Raw genomic sequence first — 24931 nt, 5'->3', positions numbered from 1 at the left:
GTCTATCTCAGCTGCATATTGTGTTGAAATAGCTTGTAATATTCTGGTTCTGGCTTTGATTACGCCAGGCAATATGGTTATCTTCATACATGATTTTGACTGAAGGAGGACACTTACACACTTGGAGAGAATCTACTCCAACACAGAATTCACATTCAAACTAAACACAGAAAGGCTCAAGTGAACAAATGTGATTACTACAGTTGTTTTCCTCAAAATATAATATGGCCCATGCTGAAAATTGCGTGTGTGTCTCCGCCAGATGATGGTAAACTCTCGCTGGATGAGTTCCAGGCTTTCTTCTCTGATGGCACACTGAACGAGGAGGAGTTGGAGAAGCTGTTCCACACCATCGACTCTGATAACACCAGGTCAGCACAATTTCTGCATGCTGCATGCTGTCCCATTACCCTTCCTCCAACGTCCCTTGTTTGCCCGTGCTCGCACTGTACATTACCGGGCCAATGCACAGATACCTCTTTTATGTACTGTATTTTTTCTCGTATTGATACAGCACAGACACCTTTTTCCGCAACTTTTTAACTTGAACTCAAATTCTGTTTTTTTCCCGATAATGTAAGGTGGCACCTAATATTTAATCGAGCTGCACGCATGTTTGACAGCAACAACACAAGGTGGCTGATTGATTATACAACACTTATACATGTGGATGTGATCGTGCATAAGCATCCACCATGTAGAGGTACAAGTGTACAATACTTTAACGCTCAGTTGAGTCAAACGTTAAGGAAAAACCCCAAACTTCCACTGCCTGCTATGTTTAACAGCTTTTACATATCCAGTGCAAATCAGCGGTAAGCGTGCATTCATTTTCTACAGCAATTGTCCGTATAAAGCCTGGATTATGTTCTGGCGTTGACACGTCAGCACACATTATACAATCTTGCTCGTCCCCTTACAAAACCTCTACCGTAGCTAGCCATGCACCACCAAAATAAATCTGACCACGCAGTTAGTGTTGTACTGATACCAATATTTTGGTACCGGTACCAAAATGATTTTGAGTAAATAAAGGGGACCACAAAAAATTGCATTATTGGCTTTATTTTAACAAAAAATCTTACGGTACATTAAACATATGTTTCTTACTGCAAGTTTGTCCTTAAATAAAATAGTGAACATACAAGACAACTTAACTTGTCTTTTATTAGTAAATAAGCAAACAAATGCTCCTAATTTAGCTGCTGACATATGCAGTAACATATTGTGTCATTTTCCATTCTATTATTTTGTCAAAATTATTAAGGACAAGTGGTAGAAAATGAATTATTAATCTACTTGTTCATTTAATGTTAATATCTGCTTACTTTCTCTTTTAACATGTTCTATCTACACTTCTGGTAAAATGTAATAATCATTTATTCTTCTGTTGTTTGATACTTTACATTAGTTTTGGATGATACCACAAATTTGGGTATCAATCCGATACCAAGTCGTCACAGGATCATACATTGGTCATATTCAAAGTCTTCATGTGTCCAGGGACATATTTCTTGAGTTTATAAACATAATATAAATTAAAAAAAACCTGAAAGAAGATGTTGTGATGCCAAAAAATATCGACATAATCATAGTAGTATCGACTAGATACGCTACTGTACTTGGTATCATTATGTTAGGGTAATGTTAGGATGTCAGGTGTAGATCCACCAATGGCGTTTGTTTACATTTTGACGCGGGTGAGCTACGGTGTGTAGTGAAGCATGTTTAGCTATTCCTATTACTTTATTTGTTGCCATGGAGGCGAGGATTAGTGATTTAGAAGTAGCTAAAACTGCCGACTGGGGCTGGACTTTAGCCATAGCTCTCGCCATGTCTTAAAGCACATCTTCCAGTGGGCGTTTCAGTGTTGTAACTTCACTTTATCGTTAGTTTTTAAGCCAAAAATGGTGCATTCTCCCCTTTCTGTCTACACACTGTGTCTGCTTGTAAGTACTCAGTGATTGTGCACTGCGGAACATACTCCTGTTCAATGTTCCCTCTAATTTTTTCTGTGTGTGAGCAAACGCACAAACACCCTGAGCACTCAGTGGAATACAGACGTGCACACTGTGGTCATACCAGCAGCACATTTGTCTCAAACCTGACATAACAATTTAAATGTCTTATTTTTATAATCAAGTGACAGTAGTCAATTTCAAGAGATTATTTTCTAATATATGTGATTTGGCCCACTTAGATATTGTTTTTTTTTTAATCAGCTATGCACTATAGTATTTTATGCTTGGGTGGGGGTCCTGCTTTGGAAAGATTGTGTACCCCTTTCAGAGATCACATTTAATTCCCCTTAAAACATTCACATGTTGCATGAGATGAAGTGTTTCTTAACTTTCTGTCCGTAAAATAAATATTTTTATTAGCAATTATGTAGTCCTGTAACATCATTTCATGATTAATATCCAAAAAATAACATTCTTAACAAATGACAGTAGAATAAGCACACAGGAGTCATAGTAAAACAACCTGAAATTTACATATTACCTGTAGTGTTGGAGTTGTCCAACTTTTTGTGTGGCCATAAACGCACCAGTGGCTAATTGCCATAGTGTATGTGTTGGTGCAGGTGAGAGAGAGAGCAAGCGGCTGCTGTTGATATAACAGATGACAAAGAGTTGCTTTTGGCTTGGTTTGTACGGTAGACAACGACCAGTTTTGCTAGATAAAAGTATTTTACACATTGTTTTGGTGTGGTTATGGCCGACAAACAATTTCGCTAAATAAAGGGACCGATGAAATTCCTGTCCTCCTTTAAGTGTCTCCACAGACGTTACAATAATTTAAGTGGTGACAAACATTGTTTTATCTGTTGTGGCCGCCTTTCGTCACCTGTTACTCACAGTTGCATTGCAAAATCCTACAAAACAAACGATTTGTGTATTTTGTTTAGAGTGGGATTTGATTTTTTGCGCGGCATAGATTTGCTGTGCGCAGAGGACGCGTGAGCAGTGCGCAATTGCGCAGGTGCGCACCTTAGAGGGAACGTTGCTCCTGTTTGCAAACCAGCAATGACACGACGTGACGACGACAAGACGCGGGCGTGGGGGTGGCGGACCGGTACTTTTCAGAGGTGGCATAGTACAGAACATGATTCATTAGTATTGCGGTACTATACTAATACTGGTATACCGTACATCTATACTCGTAGTACTGTGAACTGCACGGCAATTGCTGTGTTTAATTAGCTTGTGGTACATTGTTTCCTGTGCTTATACAACTAGTTCAGAGGGCGTTTGAAAAGGGTACCTTTCACATTTTAATCGACCTGGGAATCACATGTGACAAAGGTATTGAAATATAGCACTGTTTGATTTCACAATAAATCGATACACAGTTGTACCAACAAAATTCGGTCAGTACCCAAATAAGTACCAAATTCAGTACAGCTCACTTTCGCGGAGGCCTTCTCCTGTAATTTCGAATCAACTTTTGCAAATAAAGTGACTGTTAGAACACATCCATTACTGTAGTTGCGACTCCAATGACATTGATACCCATCTCTCTTAAATTGCCATTGTTTGCTCGCGACGAAGGGTGATGAAAACAACACCCTTAGTGTTTCGGCAGGGATTGTACGTCACACATTCATCTCCACTGAAGAGCTTTAAAAACAGTAAGACGACGTGAAAGGGGACGACATCAAAGGGGAAATCATAATCAGCACAATCCAGGCTTAAAGCTCACGGGTGAGCTCTAGCCTATCCCAGCTGGCTTTGGATGAGAGGTAGGATACACCTTGGACTGATTGCCATTCAATTACAGCATGCCGATAGACAAACTACCATTCCCATTCACACCTAAGACAATTTAGAGTCTTCAATTACACTAGTCTAACATGCATGACTTTGGAATGTGGGAAGACTCGCAGGAAACCCACACAGAAATAACATGCAAACTTCACAGAGAGATCGAAAAATGCAGATTTAAACCACCGTCCTCTTGTCTGGTGAGGCTGACATGATGTCTTTTGTGACTATTTAAATTGACATTCAGTAGAAAGAGGGATGGTGTATGTCTGTCTGAGTGTGAAATGCCAGCAATTTATCATGCAGCAAAGCTGTCTCATAGATTTTAGCAAACATATGTCATGTTAAAAAGAAGACAACAATGCAATGAATGAAATCCAGTTGTCTTAATCCTTTAGCACAGCTATAACCCTGTTTTTCACCATTTAATCACCATTGCTGCTTGAAGACCTCTCTTGATTCGGTCTCATTAAATACATGCCTGCACCCGATATTGAGACAATCAAGTCCATCCATTGTGCAATCAGAGAAGAACACTGACTCTGATTTGCAAAATCAACACTGGCATTGATAATTTACACCACATATATATGCTAATAAATAATTGTGAAATAAATACAAATTAAACCAAGCATAACAAAAATTTGGCATTTGGGTGAGGAGTTGATTTGATATTGTATGGTTGATTAGTGTTATGACGTACACAGGGATGATTTGGTGATGCAGACTGATAGGGCTGGACAATCATATGATTGTGTTCTATGACTGTAATAAATTTTAGGTCGATGACGGCAATCAGCTGTGTGCATATATTAACTCGATCAAACATGGTGAAACAGCCAAAGCGTAGTCGACCTTTTACTGCCCCACTTCAGGTTACAAGGTACGCAGAAGTAATCAGAATCATTGTTATGAACCGAATGGCCGAACTTGGAGCTGAACGTGCAGCTGAGAGCAGCGAAATAAATGTCAACCATGACTTGGAGGTATCTAGAGCCTTTGAATGGTAAACAAAATGAAGGAATTGTTCGTTAAAAACAGAATCCACTATTAAATCCGGAAAGTCCCGGTAATTGGCCTAATGTGACTGATATGCTGTCCCTGTGAGGAAAGGGAAAAACATGTTTACTTGACTAAAACTCACCTCGATGGGAAAGCCAGCACTCTAGCCAGCAGCCCTGCACCCTCTAGGGCCATCTCTGTGCCTGCCTCCTCGACACGTGGCCAACTCAAACTACGAAAGTAACTGCAAAATAGTCGAATTCCCAAATCACTTCTACATGTCAGGTGATGTTTCTTTTGCAAATTTGATGACTACCGTTCCTTCAAAAGCTCTGTGGAAAATCACTGTGCTACTACTGCCAACGCTAGGAAATTGTGGACCCAACCATTGATCTTCATTGGACAGTTAATGATAACTTGACAGATATACTATAGTTGAACCACCGGTGTTAAAATAACTCCTTGTGTGCTTTCTTTAACTTCCAAGCATGTAAACTCAAACTTATTGGTACATTGTTGTGTTGTCGTTGTGCGAATGCTCCGAAGCATTCACTCATATGGTTTTCAACACCAAAATTTATCTATTTATTATTCAACAACTTCTTCTTCTTCTCCAGATTTTAGCGCTCTCTACCTTCCACATTTTTCATCCAATTCAAACTGTTCCAGCTTCAAACTGTTCAGCCTATTTGGGAATAGCGGGCTTTCCCTTAACACATTCCAAAAATTCCCAGATTTCTCAGATATTCAGGTTTTCCGGGATATTTTTCCCATTCAAAATGAATTGGCCATTTTTCAAACTTTCACCATTTCCACATTTTTCAACCTATTCAAACCATTCCACCTTCAACAAATTCCACCATTTTGGAAATTCAAACTATCCTTTTTCCTAGTTCAAAAAAATTCCATCCATTTTCTACCGCTTATTCCCTTCGGGGTCGCGGGGGGCGCTGGAGCCTATCTCAGTTACAATCGGGCGGAAGGCGGGGTACACCCTGGACAAGTCGCCACCTCATCGCAGAGGATTTTCCAGAATTCCTGGTTTTCCAAAACCCTATTTCCAACCTTTTTTCTGGCGATTACTCCTCCCACATTTATTAACCCACTTCAACCGTTCCACCTTCAAAACATTCCTCTTAATTAGGACAAAAACAAAGTTTTTTTGTTTTTTTAAACTGGAAAAATTCCCTGTTTTCCCGAAATTCCAGGTATTCCGTAATACCATTTCTCAATTCAACATGTTACTACATTTGTCGACCAATTTGAAAAAAATCAACACCAACCATTTCAACGCATTCAGACCATTAAGGTTTTTTACAATTTTCAAAAAAATTCCCGCTTTTCCCAAAATTCCAAAATTTTGGGGAAATTCCCATTTAAATCAATGAGACATTCTTCAAAGTTCCACAATTCCCACATTTTTCATCTGATTCAAACTGTTCCAACTTCAAAATATTCAGCCTGTTCAGGTGTGCGCTACTTCAAAAATTATACAAAAATTCCAGGATTTCAGGTCAACTTCAGCATTGGAGCATTCACACGCAATTCCTTCAGGAATTGCCTCATATTTTTCATTTAATTTCCTTTGTTTTTATACTCAGAATGTTAATAAAATGTTAAACTAATTCCTAGTTTATTTGGTTTTTAGTACAGATGCTTTAAAACTGGCAGGTTAAAAACAATGTAAAATAATTGTGATATTAATGAAGATTGGATGATATGACAAAATAATCGTGATTTTTTTTTGCCATATCATACGGCTATGATGTCGCTATTTATTAATTGATGGGAGTATGTTAAATATCTGCTTTGCCGTGAGAGCAGGATTGAACGTTTCTATTCATTTCATTTAAGTGTGTCTGACGCCCACACATCCAACCTTGGCATTCCCATTCAAAAGCAGATAAACAATTATTGATTCACTCAAGTAAAAGCAGAAATGACAGTCTAAGCATTTCCTAAGACAGCATGACGTTGATAAATGAAGGAGGATGGGCGTACGGAACACCAACCCGCCATTCTGCCTTCCTCCCTCCATCTGTCTGTCATTCTTTTTTACCATTTGTCCACCATTCATGAATCTGATACATGAATCTTGTTTTGTTTGTGTAAGTGAAAAAAGTAATCTTATTTGACTATGCATTATACCTAAAAGACAGGGAGCCATATAATAATCACAGAACTCCCGCGATGTAACATTTTTATTGTCAACTGGCTCATTTTCTGGTTAATGGAGCACGACATATGTTTACAGTATGTAGTTTGTGATTCTGAAGTAGGGAAACAATTCCATTGTTATCCAAATGGGAAAAATAAGAAAATAAATCAATATTGTGGTTGTTTTTCAGTCTGCACAATACATGCTAGTAAGGTTAATGAAAAAAAATCTGAACCACATCCCCAGTGCCATCTTCAACCACAGATCGTGGTTGAAGATAGCACTGGGGATATGGGGGCGTGTCCAAATCAGGTTCATTTTAATACCAAACCATTACCCCCCACTTTTCCTACCTAAGATGACAAACAGCCTGTAAAACAGAGGATTATTGTTTATTTATTTTTACAATGCAGTAGATTTTGGCGTAGTCCATGGTGTGATCATGTTTTTTTAATCGGGGTCCTAAAGAGGAACTGGTAGCTGTGCCTGTAAAGGTGTACTATGACTATACAACTACTACTATGGGGTAATAATGCAATTCTACAACATCCCGTTTGTAGACAAGGAGAGTTACAGCTACCGAAACACGTTCAATTACTTTATTAACTAGCGCTAACAAATGCATTCAACAGGACCTGCCGTCGATACACTCCGTGGAGGTGCAGACTGCAAATGCTAGTACAGCTAATGCTCCTCCTCCTTGTTGATGCTACACATCACAGAAGCCCGCCTTTCAAAAGGCACACACTCAGGCACTCTGATCTCATGAAACATCTCTCAATGGCATACATGGCCAAAATGTATTACTTCTGTATCATTATTATTACTCACTTATGCTACTTCTGTCTTTTATAATCCCATCTAGGCCCCTATTTTTTGTAAGTGTTACTAATCAGTTTGGACTGTTTATGCGTGACCCTGAACAGAAAAATGATAATGGAAGATTTTTAGACTTTATTGTAGAGACTCACAGTATTATTTTTGAATGCCAATATCGATAACTTTAAATTTAGTTTTCACTTTAGTTTGTGCTCACCTAGAGGTACGAAAGACTCAAACAAAGGTGGATTTGAAAAACTACCTGTAGATTTGCCCAAGATTTGCCGGTCCTTCTATCAATGCATGCAAATTATCACGTTGTATTTTGCTACGGAAACATACATCCAAAAAATAGCGGCAGCTCCAAAGTACTAACCGTGACCACATGTGGTCTGCTGGCCGACAGAGTCCACTGTCTTCAGCGATGGTGGGGGGCTGTCTAGCTGTCTGTCATCATTTCCATGAAGAAATTGCAGATTTATTCGGACTAAGAGTTGTCTCTGGTGGACTTTCACATTTTTCAGGTGCATCGGCGGTGGGAACGGCCGACAGTCTTTCTTTGCGGCCGGCTTCAGGCAGCTTCTTTAAGACGCAAGTGCCTTCATTGGCTTCCGGGGCATGGAATGCTGGCGGCATTTGGGGGTGGCGGGTGAGGTTTTATGTGTTGAACAAAGGTGCTTTCGTTTCCTTGCGTCCCACGGAATGTCTTCCTCTGAAGGAATTAAGAAGTCCTGCACAATTGTCTAAAAACTGTGTCACAAAACCATGAAAACATTGGAACCGTTGATTTTGTGAACCGTTCCACTCTCGTATATTACATAGCAGGCAATCTGGTTACCATGACAGTAGCTTGAGTGTGATTTATCCTTGCATGGTTATAACTGGGGAATTATGATCTAAAATGTTCAAATGTTCCTACTTTTAAAAAAAAACAGAGTGCAAATGAGATCATTCAAATACATTTTTGATTGTATTTGATCATAACAAAGTAGCACTTATTTCGCTGCTGAATTTAAAGTGCCATCTGATAATGTTTATCCGTGCATGAATCTCCTTTTGTAATTGTTAATAAGGGTTTGTTTGTTTGTCAGTTAATTAGTTACATAACTCAGATAGTTACTGGCAAATTTTCATTAAACTAGAAACCGAAATGGAATAAGGAAAAACTGATTAGATTTTTGGCCTGATTCAAATCTATGTTACCTTATGTTTCTGTTACGACGCTCAAATTATCTGTTTGTTTATGCCACACTCCGCCCAAGAGTGTGAATGACTGACAAGAGAGTCCACTCTGTTTATTTAATTCTGCTATAGATAGGTCAGAAAGTTTCATGGCGGGTCATTGTCTGGATTCAGGACTTTTTGACTTTAACTTTTTAGTTTTTGATGTTTCAAAAAAGACCACTTATTGGTAAGCACTGTCTTGGACAGTAGTAAAGCAGATACTGATGCTACAGCGATATATTGTATATTTGTTTGTTTTATTTCAACAAAAAATATTTTCTCTGTATTAGGTGGTATTGTACTAAGGGGTACTTTACTGAGACAAAGTATGAGAACCACTGGTCTATACAATAGGGTTCACAGGGAGAGGCCTTGATCATGTAGGATCTATAAATATATGTGCCCAAATGACAGTTCTCTGTGAAATTGCAATGAAAAGTAATTCTATTTTTGGAACCATTCTTATTGAATGACTGTTCAGTCATCTCTTGAATGACTGAACAGAGATGAACAAATGGTGTTTTCTTATTCCATCTCTTCTGCACCGTCGTCGTCAGTCACAATTCATCAGTCTGTGGCTCTCCTTCATTCCATCGTTTATTCCCTCCTTCCATGCCTCGTTCCAGTTAATGTCTTTCTTTCCTGCACCGGCAGCCAAACAATGAACCAAACTAGACGCCTGCCAATGCTTAGAAAAGTGTGTCTTTTTAGGAATGCATGCACAATCCTGTCCTCTTTTTCTGACCCGGCTCATGTCCTTCCTTCCCTCCTTTCCTTCTTACCTTCCTTCCACTGCTGCTCCACGGTGTGCTGTGATGTGATAGTAATGTTGACACTAAGGAACTCTGTGGTAAGTGGAATACACAGACACATGCACACTAAGATGCCACTACCCACAGATGCATTGTTATCTTACCCATTATAACCCTTGCTTCTTTTTTTTAGAATATTATTATTTCAACAAAATGTTGTCATTTGGAATGATTTAGTGAGTTGTGTAATATGCCAATTTGTAAATCTATCCTCAGACTACTTTGCCAAGCACATGGGGGACTATGAAGGAGTTCTGGCCTCACTGGAGACGCTCAACCTTTCCATCCTCAAAGCCATGGACTTCACCAAGAAGGTAATGAAGTACCTGATGCTTTCCTACCTAGAAGAGCTACTGCATGATATCTACAATAAATAGAGTGGCACAAGTGAATCATAATCAGAGATGCATACGATACATTACAAAACTCGGAAATGATCGTAACTGTACGAAAATATTAAGTAAATAGAAGTGCTATAAACTCTTGTGAATTGTATTGCACATTCCCTGTGTTTTGTGCTGCTGCTTGTTTTAAGGAGTTAGTGCGTGTGCCTCACAATACAAAGGTTCTGGGTTCGATCCTGGGCTTGGGATCTTTCTGTGTGGAGTTTGCATGTTCTCCCCGTGACTGCGGGGGTTCCCTCCGGGTACTCCAGTTTCCTCCCACCTCCAAAGACATGCACCTTTGGTTGATTGGCAACACCAAATGGTCCCTAGTGTGTGAATGTGAGTGTGAATGTTGTCTGTCTATCTGTGTTGGCCCTGCGATGAGGTGGCGACTTGTTCCGCCCGAATTGAACGTTTCTATTCATGAGATATGCTCCAGCACCCCTACGATCCCGAACGGGACAAGCGGTAGAAAATGGGTGGATGGAAGTATCTTAATTACTCTGCCTTTCAACTTACAATTCACAAAAAGGTGGACCTTTTTTGTTGTCACTCCTATGTTTTTGGTGTGTATCTCCTTTTCAGCACTCGTTTTGTTTGTTTCACTTCCTGTTTGTGCGTAGCCTGCTACTTGACCCTTACCTTTGAGAGCTTGTTCATCAGATGTTCCTGATTAGCAGTCAAGAGTCTCACCTTTCAGCAATTGTCTAATCAAGTGGCTTCTTAAAAGCTCAGCTTCACCAGTTTTTCTGCGCTGGATCATTGTGTGTGTTATTTCCCTCAAATTATATGTGAGTTGTATGGAGTTTTCTGATTATTTCTCGAATGAAAATACCTTTTAAGTTGTAATTGTAGTGGGATAATGATGGAGACGGACGGTTGAAGCCCCGTGAAGCTTTGAGGCTTTCTCATCTCTCCACTGGTCCCCATTACTAACACACACAAAAACTTGCCAGTGCTCTCTTTACGAACCCACAATCTTCAATATCTTGGTGGTTATTATATAGTATACACACGTTTCCACCAAAACAACCTGCCAAACCAATGACAGCCATTAATCCGTCAAGTTACGAAGAACTATTTTGAGGCAGCTTGATTCCCGAAATCTAACACAAGCTTCAGGGTTTTGGGCTCATTTTACTATCTCTAGGTTAATCTCCAGTCCAAGCACTGTTTAAGCACCATTTTAGTACAAATTTGGCACTGGTAATGCATAATACTGTATGTACAGTAAACAATACACAACCCTAATCATAATACATTGTTCAAAAGTCAAACACAATGTGTTCCAGGAGGCTCCCGTTTGCTCAGATTAAAAATACATTTTCTGGTTTAAAAATGTATGATGACAGCACAGCTAGTTTCAAGTAACATTATACATTAGCACGGTTAATTGTAAATTGTTCATTGTTTCAGTTATGGAATCGTCAAATGTTCCTCTTTGAATTTTCATCACTGATGCCCATGTGGGAAGGCGTACAGTACACAAAAAAAGTTACAATGCCATACACTTCAAGGGTTCACTGTAGCTTGCTACAATCACACAATCTCAATGACAAACAATAAAAAAAGTAACAACCTTTCAGGTAAATCCCACACATTTCTGCGCACATACTATGTGTCTCCACAGGGATCACCTGCACTCAACTTCATGGTTCACACTTCTGATGGCCTTATGAGATTTGTATTCCCTAACAACACATTGTATAGCTTTGTGAAAGTTCGGTCACACTAGATCCTTTCACTGCCACTACAGAGTGCAAAAGCGGAAAAATCCGCAAAATCCACATTTTCTCTGCTCATGCTGTGTGTTGGTCTGTTGCTGTGAGGCAGGAATATCGACATCTATTCATGCATTTGGGACTACTACGAAATATCAGGCTATGTTGTTTCTTGAGCGACCGCCTTTCAATAGGTCTCTGTAGTTAATATTCTGTATTGGATCTTTGTGTGCGTGCGTGCGTGCGTGCGTGCGTGCGTGCGTGTGTGTGTGTGAATGTAGTTGTATGTGTGAGAGACAGTAGCCTATGTGCATTGTCTTCTTTGGTTATATCACCATCTAGCAGTTCGGCCTTAAAGGCCTACTGAAATGATTTTTTTTTATTTAAACGGGAATAGCAGATCCATTCTATGTGTCATACTTGATCATTTCGCGATATTGCCATATTTTTGCTGAAAGGATTTAGTAGAGAAAATCGACGATAAAGTTTGCAACTTTTGCTCGCTGATAAAAAAAAGCCTTGCCTGTACCGGAAGTAGCGTGACGTCACCGGAGCTAGTATTCCTCACAATTCCCCATTGTTTACAATGGAGCGAGAGAGATTCGGACCGAGAAAGTGACGATTACCCCATTAATTTGAGCGAGGATGAAAGATTCGTAAATGAGGAACGTTACAGTGAATGACTTGAGAGGCAGCGATGGACGTATCTTTTTTCGCTTTGACCGTAACTTAGGTACAGGCTGGCTCATTGGATTCCACACTCTCTCCTTTTTCTATTGTGTATCACGGATTTGTATTTTAAACCACCTCGGATACTATATCCTCTTGAAAATGAGAGTCGAGCACGTGAAATGGACATTTAAAGTGACTTTTATCTCCAAGACAATACATCGGTGACACACTTAGCTACTGAGCTAACGTGATAGCATCGTTCTCAAATGAAGATAGAAACAAAATAAATAAACCCCTGACTGGAAGGATAGACAGAAGACCAACAATAATATTAAACCATGTACATGTAACTACACGGTTAAAAATTCTCAGCCTGGTAAGGCTTAACTATGCTGTTGCTAACGACGCTAAGGCTAATTTAGCAACTTAGCAACCGGACCTCACAGAACTATGTACTCTCCCCTTTTTCTATTGTGGATCACGGATTTGTATTTTAAACCACCTCGGATACTATATCCTCTTGAAAATGAGAGTCGAGCACGCGAAATGGACATTTAAAGTGACTTTTATCTCCAAGACAATACATCGGTGACACACTTAGCTACTGAGCTAGCATGATAGCGTTGCTAATGATGCTAAGGCTAATTTAGCAACTTAGCAACCGGACCTCACAAAACTATGATAAAACATTAGCGCTCCACCTACGCCAGCCAGCCCTCATCTTCCCATCAACAGCCGTGCTCACCTGCATTCCAGCGATCAACGGCGCGACGAAGGACTTCATCCGTGGGTTTGGCGGCAAGCATCAGCTAGGCGTCTGCTTTCAGGGTAAGTAGTCCTTGTTGTGTTGCTGTAAGTATTGTAATGCCCCGCAGTGGAGAAGGAGTCACACAGATGAGGATGCGCTGCTCAATCGCTTTATTAACAAGCGGTAACTGGTTGTAGTTCAAAAAGTAACGCACACACATACACGAGCTGCTGTTAGCCACAACTCACGCTCACACACACTCAAGTTCTCCGCCAACTCACTCGCGCATGCGCGTTCCCCAAACCCTTAAAGACACAGTACACTAATGCAAATATCACAGATATTACAGTATTGTACTTAGCCGCTAAGACACCGATCGATCCCACCTACAACGTTCTTCTTTGCAGTCTCCATTGTTCATTAAACAAATTGCAAAAGATTCACCAACACAGATGTCCAGAATACTGTGGAATTTTGTCGAAGAAAACAAGAGGCTTTTCTATCGGGTCCGATGGGGTCCAACCACTTCCGTTGCTTTTGTGACGTCACGCGCATAAATCATATCCAAAGGAGTTTTTCAACCGGAAGTGTGGCGGGAATTTTAAAATTGAACTTTATAAGTTAACCCGGCTGTATTGGCATGTGTTGCAATGTTAAGATTTCATCATTGATATATAAACTATCAGACTGCGTGGTTGGTAGTAGTGGGTTTCAGTAGGCCTACTGAAATGAGATGTTCTTATTTAAACGGGGATAGCAGATCCATTCTATGTGTCATACTTGATCATTTCGCGATATTGCCATATTTTTGCTGAAAGGATTTAGTATAGAACATCGACGATAAAGTTCGCAACTTTTGGTCGCTGATAAAAAAAAAGCCTTGCCTGTACCGGAAGTAGCGTGACGTCACAGGTTGAAGAGCTCCTCACATCTGCACATTGTTTTCAATCATGGACGCCAGCAGCGTGAGCGATTCGGACCGAGAAAGCGACGATTACCCCATTAATTTGAGCGAGGATGAAAGATTTATGGATGAGGAAAGTGAAAGTGAAGGATTAGAGGGCAGTGGAAGATGATAGGGAAGATGCTGTGAGAGGTGGGTGGGACCTGATATTCAGCTGGGAATGACTAAAACAGTAAATAAACACAAGACATATATATACTCTATTAGCCACAACACAACCAGGCTTATATTTAATATGCCACAAATTAATCGCGCATAACAAACACCTCCCCCCTCCCGTCCATATAACCCGCCAATACAACTCAAACACCCGCACAACACACTCAATCCCACAGCCTAAAGTACCGTTCACTTCCACAAAGTTCATACAGCACATATATTTCCCCAAAGTTACGTACGTGACATGCACATAGCGGCATGCACGGACGAGCAAACGATCAAATATTTGGAAGAAAGCTGCGTACTCACGGTAGCACGTCTGCTATCCAACTCAAAGTCCTCCTGGTTGTGTTGCTGTAGCCAGCCGCTAATACACCGATCCCACCTACAGCTTTCTTGTTTGCTGTCTTCATTGTCCATTAAACAAATTGCAAAAGATTCACCAACACAGATGTCCAGAATACTGTGGAATGTTGCGATGAAAACAGAGCTGTTTGTATTGGGACACAATGGTGTCCCAATACTTCCGCTCAATCCGTGACGTCACGCGCAAACGTCATCATACCGAGACGTTTTCAGCCGGGTATTTCCCGGGAAATTTAAAATTCCACTTTATAAGTTAACCCGGTCGTATTGGCATGTGATGCAATGTTAAGATTTCATCATTGATATATAAACTATCAGACTGCGTGGTCGGTAGTAGTGGGTTTCAGTAGGCCTTTAATCATTGAGCCATAGGCTACACCACTCCTTGCATACAGGCACATACACACTCAATGTGTGTATGTATATTTTTAATCACATGCATGGTATTTAGAATGTCATACAGGAACATTTTAAAATTGTTATTGAACTGCAAGTAATTGATTTGCTTTAAACTTGGTGACAGTGAGTAGAGTTAGAATTAGGCGCACATTTTGAAAGTCTCTGCAATAATATAGCAACATAGGTACAGATGTACAGTATATTAAAAAATAACATCGTAAAGACACCCATAAACAACTTTACATTGTGCACCATTCCGTAGTTTAACCAGTTGTTAAGACAAATGTAAGTCTATTTTCATTTTGTTGGCGCAGTTTGATCGGATGTGACGTGTCGCGCTATTATTTTGAAGCCGGTAGTGTGTGTGTCTGTGTGTTTCTGTGAGAGAAGGTGCCTTGATGAGAAGCCACTGTGTTGACAAGAGACATGACGTGTCCCTCTCCATTCCTTTGTTATGGTCTGTCTTTTCTGCTGGGCTTCATGTAATTACAAAACCGTGGTTGCACAAACAAGCTTATTTACCTTTACGGATGATAATGCTTTTTTTTTTACAAACTACCCATAGTTTGTTCGACGTTAGTTGACGACATGAACGACATCTTGCAGCACTTGATCTGCACAGATGTTATTCCTACGTGCATTGACTGGGCGGCGGTATAGCTCGGTTGGTAGAGAGGCCGTGCCAGCAACTTGAGGGTTCCAGGTTCGATCCCCGCTTCTGCCATCCTAGTCACTGCCGTTGTGTCTTTGGGCAAGACACTTTACCCACCTGCTCCCAGTGCCACCCACACTGGTTTAAATGTAACTTAGATAATGGGTTTCACTATTTAAAGCGCTTTGAGTCACTAGAGAAAAAGCGCTATATAAATATAATTCACACTTCACGACTGTCCATTTCGAAGAGGCATTGTTTAATTTATCTGTGGTAAACGCAAATAAACTCAGCCAGTATAATGTGCTGTCCTCGGTTTGCTATCCATGTAGCATGCATGCTAGTGACGCCATCTTCACATGCATGTTTCTTTTTAAGATGCTATTTTAAACTTGATCCGTGCCGATGATAAGAATGTTTGTCGCTGCAATACTAACTAATGACCTCACTTTTATCTAATGTTCCGTCTTGGTTTGTTTCAAAACGCACCGAGCACATCGCTTTAGCTATCATCACACAGGCATGTGACGTGATCACTGCCTGTGCAATATGCGTTGCCTTCTGGCAATCAAAACAAACACTGTTATTACTAGTTTGTTTTTTTAATCACATGCATTAACGCCTTAACGTTGACAGCCCTAGTAGCTACATATGATGATTTTGCTATCCCTTCATCTTACTCATCTTAAGTAATCTTATATTATTTACTGACACACATACACAGATAATACGAGTTCTAAGTATCACTGACATACACAATTGTATATATTTTTATATCCATTGTATCCATTGTATTATTTGTTGCTCTGCCACCCACTGCACTATCAGCTGTCAGGGTTGGTACTGTGGAACCCCAATCACTGAGTGTCGGCATTATTGGAACAAACACAGCTTCATAGTTATGTATCTCTTTGCAAAAACCGATCTTATCAATACCATCCAGACTTTGATCGCAGAGAATTGTGAAACGCAATCAGATTGTACCTACTTCCATTAGCAAATATAATGTGGAGCTTCTGACAAAACTAGAAAGGCAGTGGTAGCCTCCTCCTAGCCTTTTCTGCCGCATGCTGACTTACTACTTAGACTTAGTTCCTCCCACACTGTTAAGTGCATTGGGCAGCAAGGCTTTGCCATTCTGTTCAATCATAGGAGATTTCCTCAGCCCTTGCCAAGTTGAGGTCTTGCGCTTCTAGGTCTTTAAGGAAGGTTCTTCTCCATGTGTATTTTGGTTGTCTTCTTCTTCCATTAGGGAACAATGCCATTATTACATTGGGCCATGTTGGTGGCATTCTCTGTATGTGACCTGCAAATTTCATCCGGCTAATTTCTATGTCTTGACTGAGTGGTTGTGTTTTAGTTTTCTTGTATACTTCTTTGTTGGTGATGTGGTTAGTGTGTTTTTCTTAGACAACGTTGTTGGAAGGTATTCAGCTTGTTCCTCATTCTTACTGTGATTTTCCAGGTCTCGCTGGCATAGAGTGCTGTAGGAAGTAATATGCACCTGAAGAGCTTGACTTTTATCATCTTGGATATTCCATCACTAGCATTATGGGGGCATTCTTCTGAAGACAGCTGTGAAGACAGTTCACAATTGTCTCAACTTGTTCCGGTTCAATCTGCATGGTTTTTCTCAGTAAGTTTGTAATAACATCAACAATCTCAGTTCCACGTTTTTGCCCTAAAATCAGCTTTTGGATGAAATTGAAGCCCGCTACAGGTCTCACAAGGCTTACGTGGCTGACTATGATAGGCACTCTGATGGCAAGATTGGGATCATTGTTGCCAGGTAGGTTGAAGGTAAGTTCCACCCAACCATCATATGGTATCTGTCCTCCATTAGCTGCAGTTATATCCAGTCCTCTGTTTTCTATTAGTTCACTGAGAAGGCACAATTCTTGTTGAGATAGGTAATTCTGTGTTCATGGCAGATCAATAAGACTGACTTGGGCCCGTATGTCAAGTAAAACATTCACAGTGTATCTATTTAGATTACATTTTAATAAACACTTCTTCCCAATTAGCTGAACTACTCGCTGTGATGGTGACTTGTCACTAGCTAATGAGTGAGATGATGATCAGTCGGCATGACTGACTTCTTAGTGCCTACATGAGATTTATGACTTGGGCCGGTCACAGGTGGTCCCTCTGCCATGACCGGGTTGCATTTCCCGACGGTTTGGGCCTATTCAAGCAACCAATCGCTCGATGACCTTTACCTCCTTAGGCAAAACAGTGGCTGCAGTTGGGATGGCTATGGGCGACACAATCAAGACAGCCATATGGTCTTTCTTTGATTCTCGACTCTGTTTGTTACCTGGACAGGTGGACTGGGAATTTGGCTTCGCAGCTGAAGCTATTGCTGCTGGCGTGGTAGCTTTTGTCTGCAGGGAGTTCACGATTTCTGTTAGAGCTTTGACTTGAGCATTGAGCTGATGAATGAGCTCATCTTTAGTTTTTGTATAAAATATGTTTTTCTTCTTTAATTAGACTTGTGATGGCTTTATTGCTGTGAGCCTGAGTAGTTTTGAGATGGGTGCTACGTCCCAAGCGTTGTTTCCTTTCTCTCTCCTCGCTTGTTGTCTTGTTTATTTATTTTTTGTTTTAATTCAGTCATTGGTGGAGCTAAGGATAATATTTTAATATAGTTTTTAATATTGTTGTGCAGCACTTTATTGTTGTTTAAATGTGCTATACATATAAAGTGGATTGATTGATTGATTAACGTGTCTCAGAAATGTATCATCTGTCACTGTTTGGTCCGAGAGGAAGTACTTTAATTCCACCTAATGTTAAAGACCTGGTACACTGTGCAAAGAGAGACATTCTGCACTTTTTATGGCTCATATTTGATGTCAAGTACAGATTCTGGACATGGAGGATTGATAGTACGAAAGAGGAGTGAGGGAAGCCATCTACGTCAAGGATAAAACAAAACATCCCTAAAAAGAGGAGGTGGTCTGGGACAGCACCTGTCTCCCACATACAACACTGTCATTCCCAAAAGACTGCAATTTAGCCTGCAACAAATAACAGGAGTTATAAACATTCTGGTCACAGAAGGTGACCAGAATCTCATTTGTGCCATTTGTTTGCAACTGAATGGAATGCTAACGTGGGGATTCCGACTATTTTGGAGTGGTAGTAGTCGATACGCAGCGATGGGTCTGCCACAAGATAGCTCAATGTTAACGAGAGAAATTCCACTTCAAAGATTGTTGCTGGCATTGACTGAAGGATTGCCATTTTACATCTCAACAATTGTTGTTCTCACTACGATAGGGTGGAACTATCCTTTGCCCAGGCACACCCTCCTGGTGTTGGGGAGTAAATATTTGGGTTTTGGCACCAGCCGCCAAACTAAAGCTGACCAATCTAAGTCTAAGAATTGACCTGACCAATCTAAGACTATGAGCATGAACTGATGGAGCCTTGTTGGATGAGAAGCAAAACATGTTCTAAGTCAAACATCAGTCAAACAGTCCAGTTACGAACAGTTTAATGTGCTGAAAATACAATGACCTGGATGAATGAAAACATCCATAGACATCTTTAGTATTACATTTAGCCTCCTCTGTTGGACTATATACTTGTACTACTTTCTTCTTTGAGTGTCTTGGAACCTTGCTGTGATGATACGGTCATTACAGGTCCCCAATTTATCATTGCCTTTTCAGCCTCTTTATGTAACACCATTTCTACTCTCCGAATGTGGTACTGTTCATGTCAAGAATACAGTAGTGTTTTTCCTTCACTTACAAGTTTCCTATTTCCCATCCAAAGTAGTTCACTTATCCCTAAGATGCTCAACTTGTAATTTCCAAACTGTCTCAGTAGCTGAGCTAAACATCCCCTCTGGTACAATGTCCTAACATTGCAGGTGGTGGTCTTCATTTGTTTTGTCAGACAAAATGTTGCTCTTTCTCAGGACACAAGCTTCCCGTAGGCTTTCATTCAAGTCCGTCATACTTGGTTGGGGCAAGCTCCATCTCTCATGCCGGTTTATGGCATGGTTTTGACTTGCTGTTTCTGTAGCGAAGTTGCTTTTTATGGGGTAGAGGTGCTAACCCTACCCCCAAACCTTCCTCCTTTATGCGGGCTTAGGACCGGCACTGCTTTGGAAAATCCACAACCAGAGGCGGAGCTCCATGCTGACTCAACATATTGTTGGTACTGTACTGTATGTACAGCAGCATTATAGACATAACCCAGGCTTGATCAAAGTGTAAGACATTCATTTTAGAACATCTTATTTATTTGGCATTTTTTCTCTGCCATTTGCAGCGTAGCTTGAGAACATAACTCTTGTGAGTATTCTGAAACTTTCAAAATAACTTCTTGTCTATCAGGACTAGTAAAATGTGTAATTAGTAAAACAATTTTCACATCCTTGCCTGTGAGTGGCTTTTAACAGTGTGAAAGTTGCTAAATATCTCAGAGAGTTAATTCCAAACAGACAAGCTCACATAGTGACACCCTGACACTTCAGTTAATAAACCAACCTTTTTATGGGGCTTTGGAGAAGCATGAGTTTGGAGAGAAGCAGAGATAATGATGGGAGTGATGGTAGAGAAAGACAACAGGGACTGAAGGCTCCATTATGTTACAGCGGATTGTTCCCCCTTCCCATGGACATGACACGCACCTCCCAAAAACATGGCATCAACGACAACACAGACTGCAGAGCCCTGCTTGGTTATACTTTAAATTCATAAATTAGTGGATGAGAGAAAACATTTGCATGCCAATTTTGTTGTTAGCAGTGATGCTTGATATGCACAAGAAGTTCTGACACTTACCACCAACTTTATTTACAACAAATAATCATAGCTCTCTGATGTCTGACAGCCCAGCGTTGCAAGTTCGCTTGCCACTGCCACGACTTGTTCAAGAGGTTGCATAGCACACCTTTAAAAACGTCTTCTCCTCAGGTTTTTGAGCAACATGTACAATAAAAGTTCCAGCGCCAACAACAATCTACACTACCGTTCAAAAGTTTGGGGTCACCCAAACAATTATGTGGAATAGCCTTTATTTCTAAGAACAAGAATAGACTGTCGAGTTTCAGATGAAAGTTCTCTTTTTCTGGCCATTTTGAGCGTTTAATTGACCCCACAAATGTGATGCTCCAGAAACTCAATCTGCTCAAAGGAAGGTCAGTTTTGTAGCTTCTGTAACGAGCTAAACTGTTTTCAGATGTGTGAACATGATTGCACAAGGGTTTTCTAATCATCAATTAGCCTTCTGAGCCAATGAGCAAACACATTGTACCATTAGAACACTGTAGTGATAGTTGCTGGAAATGGGCCTCTATACACCTATGTAGATATTGCACCAAAAACCAGACATTTGCAGCTAGAATAGTCATTTACCACATTAGCAATGTATAGAGTGTATTTCTTCAAAGTTAAGACTAGTTTAAAGTTATCTTCATTGAAAAGTACAGTGCTTTTCCTTCAAAAATAAGGACATTTCAATGTGACCCCAAACTTTTGAACGGTAGTGTAAATATTACAGTTGTCATTGTTCATTACTCCACAAACATAAGTTAAACATTTAGTCAATGACAACTGTAGTTGCGCCTTCAGAAAACACTGCCCCTAAGTGTTTTGATTGAGATTAGGTTGAATTCCCCTCACATCACATCCGGCTCACTAAATATGCGAGGCTCGAAGTGGTGGGCCAGCAAGCGTCTGTTGTCATATAGCGTCTGGGCGGTGTTCAGCCTTTCTTGAAGAAATATGCCCTATACTTCCGTTGTTTTAGGCTGTTGGAACTGTTCAAATCGCAAAAAGGACAAAAGTTTCTTTAGAGTTCCTTGAGAGGTAATCAAGAAGGGCGAAATATGTCAAGATTTTATGAAACGACGAGAAAAGTATTACACACTGTAGTCCAAGGTAGCAGAGTCAAAAAACGCAGTAGTTTGCTGTGATCACTTGAAGCACGAATGAGGCGGCACCCAGGATGGACCACTCGTCTTTGCATCATTTGGTGACATCTCTGCGCTGCTGACTTGTCTACATTCAAGACGATCCCCTGCTGGTCTCCCAGTAGACTGGACTTTCACATGAAGTAGGGACTCGGCGTGACAACTCCTTATGCATCAGTCGGTGACGTCTCTGCGGCCCGACGTGTCTACATGCAAGAGGATCCCCTGCTGACCCCACTATGGACTGGACTCTCACATTATTAACTGTATCTACTCGGCATCCATTGCACTGGTCACCCAGGTAGAGACCCCCACATCTGTGGTCCCTTCCAAGGTTTCTCGTTGTTCCCATTGGGTTGAGTTTTCCCTTGCCCTAATGTGGGATCTGAGCCAAAGATGTCATTGTGGCTTGCGCAGCCCTTTGAGACAGTTGTGATAAAGGCTATCTAATGAAACTTTGATTGATTGATTGAATTCAGCGAGTCTGATTAAAAGAAATAAAATGTCAGCAAAATCTAAAAGTTAGCTTTTACCAAAGGCAGCAATCATAAATGAAGCTTTCAGCACATATACAATGTTGACATCTATCGTTATATTTTGATAAAGACAGAAAAGACAGGAAACACATGTGTACTCGCAAACGGCGCTTGCAACAAAAAGGCAACACACAAGGCTGTAAGAAGTTAAATCATGGAATTCAACCTTGCCCGAGCAAAAACAAAGCATGATTTATTCAAGAGAGTCTTGATACCAATTTCCTTGACCCACACACACAAAGAAGCTGTAGACCTCCATGCTTTTCCAAGTTTTCATTTGATTTGTCATGTAGGATGATGTCTGGAGCACCAGATAGTTCGACATGTCTGGGAATCGACGGATAATCCTTGAGTTCACTCAACAAATCTTGTTATGATAATGTATATGACTAAATGATATTGCATAGTTTGCATTTTTTGCTCGTATCGGCTTTTAGTGGTAAGAGCTAGGCACCTTGCATACTCAGATAGATCGCACTCTGTTTTCTGCAGTCGCCATGTTGGTTTGGTGACCCACCACTTTGTTTACTTCCGTTTAAAAGTCATATGTTTGAATACAACCTATTGCCCGTCAAGAACTCAACAGCAGAACTAGACTGTGACGACGTCAGAAGGCTGTGCGTAGTGTGGGCGCGGTAGCATAATATAGCCTTAAGGGCGTTCAAAGGATAAAGATTGGTGAGGAAAGTAGGAAAAAGCAAAGAGAGGAAATAGAGAATACAGTGCGCATGAAAAGAATAAAGATGGAGAGCCATTGCAATAAATCCCTAAGTGTTGTTCCTGACTATCGGTTCTCCTTTTACCCAATTACCCAACCACATACTGAATGTCTCTTCCTCACCCCAAAGTACGCTGCATTATTAATGCCTTGGGTGTAACCTCATCAGTCAGCACACCCAGCTGACAACACAACATACTGTAGTCTTCTCCGCCAGTCCTCTTCAGGGGCCTTATTTGCACAAAAACCTGCCGTACGCCCTTTTTCGCGGCGAAAATGAGATGTAACAAGAGTGAACCTGACGTGGAAATGTGCGCTGCCTCAAGCCAACTTCATGCTTCACGTACGGACATTTCTACGACAGAGGTTGTCGTTCGGGCTGTGCCTACATTTGATTTCAATAATGTAAAAAGATTGATGCAAGGACACAATTTACTTTTTCGCTAACACATTTATTGCTTTATATTCACCAATATTTGTTAGGACGTGTATTAGTTTATGTAGGCGATCATTTTGCTACCTATTACTGTCACAATGTGTTCCTGTGACTCCAGCATCAGCTTGGCCAGTCGGGCAGACGACAGCAGCAGCTGGTGGTAGTTGCGACACAAAGGCACTGGAGAAATGACCCACCTTAATGTCATGTACGGCTGATACCGCAAGTAGTTCTCCCGCGTTGTAATAATAAATTCAATAATCAAATAAGAGTCAAAGTCTTTTGTATCCTTTTTGATATACTGGCATGTTTACATTTGAAATATTACTAACCAAATATTACATCATTTTCACATTCAACTCTAATTGCGGCTGTGAGCAGGCTACTGTATGAACACGTTTTGCAGTAAATTACACAAATGTTATTCATATTCGGGGTAATCAGAGTCAGTTACTTTATTCTTGGTATTTTTCTCAACTTTTTCTTGCTTTTTTAATCACTTATCTTTCCATCAACCACTAATAATGGTTCTTGGGCGCTTTTGTGTGTTTTCGTTACTTTTCCTTTTCTTTTCGGGCCGTTTTGTGTTTGGCTGTGCTCACGCAAAGAGCTGTTAGCGCTCTCCTTGCCCCCAGCGCTATGGGTAGCGTGGCCGGACATTCCCGTGGAACTACGGAAAAAGCGTGCCAGCACAAAAATGAACGAGCGTAGAATGGAAATTGAATCTTGCAATTCCCTCTGTCCTCATGGGGAATGTGCAATCTGGTCCGAACTCAAAAAGAGTATGCCGTGTGCAGTATCGTGTGCTTTACAAAAACTTGGCTACACGCGGATTTCCCGGACCACAGCGCGTCCCTACCCTGCTTCACAACCTCACGGGCGGATAGAGACACACTCCTGAGCGGTAAGAAGAAAGGCAGTGGGATTGCCATCTTGGTGAACGAGAGGTGGCGTAATCTTGGACATATTATTGTAAAGGAGTGTGTTTGTATGCCGGACATCGAACTTCTGGCTGTTGGAATTCGACCATATTATTTGCCAAGGGAGTTTACTTCTGTAATCTTAATCGGAGTGTACATCCTTCCTTCTGCAGACGAGGCTGCTGCTTGCGACACCATTCATGCCGCTGTTGCTAGGCAACAGACCAAACACCGCCATGCCCTCTTCATTTTGGGTGACTTTAAACATGCTACTTTGGACTCAATTGTACCCACTTTGCACCAATATAGGCACTGTGCAACACGGGACAATAAAATTCTGTACCTACTGTATGCAAATTTAAAAGATGCATATAGTGCCACTGCCCTGCCCCCCCTGGGACGGTCTGATCACAATCGTGTGCTTTTAACACCTCAATATGTTCCTGTTGTGAGGAGGCAGCCTGTCTCAACAATATCAGTGCTGAGGTGGAACCAGGAAGCATGTCTCGCCCTGCAGGATTGTTTTGAGACCACAGACTGGGACGT

General features: G+C 40.8%; 1 protein-coding gene across 4 annotated transcripts in view; it reads left to right on the top strand.

Moving 5' to 3' along the window:
- The first annotated feature begins 261 nt into the window (after positions 1 to 261).
- Positions 262 to 24931, top strand: part of LOC133641621 (N-terminal EF-hand calcium-binding protein 2-like) — a 172744-nt gene continuing 148074 nt past the window's right edge. For 2 of the 4 annotated variants that reach the window (XM_062035480.1, XM_062035479.1), the window contains exons 1-2: positions 262 to 371; positions 9996 to 10093. In XM_062035480.1, coding sequence (XP_061891464.1) covers positions 10013 to 10093 — 81 coding nt within the window. In that variant the 5' untranslated portion in view covers positions 262 to 371; positions 9996 to 10012. Of the gene's footprint in view, positions 372 to 9791; positions 9818 to 9995; positions 10094 to 24931 lie in introns of all 4 variants that reach the window. The other 2 variants (XM_062035482.1, XM_062035481.1) reach the window with 2 other exon arrangements.

Source organism: Entelurus aequoreus, linkage group LG24 (assembly GCF_033978785.1).
Source record: "Entelurus aequoreus isolate RoL-2023_Sb linkage group LG24, RoL_Eaeq_v1.1, whole genome shotgun sequence".
In the NCBI taxonomy this organism is placed as follows: Eukaryota; Metazoa; Chordata; class Actinopteri; order Syngnathiformes; family Syngnathidae; genus Entelurus; species Entelurus aequoreus.
Note: the sequence above shows the minus strand (reverse complement) of the source record. Positions and strands in the feature narration are given on the sequence as shown.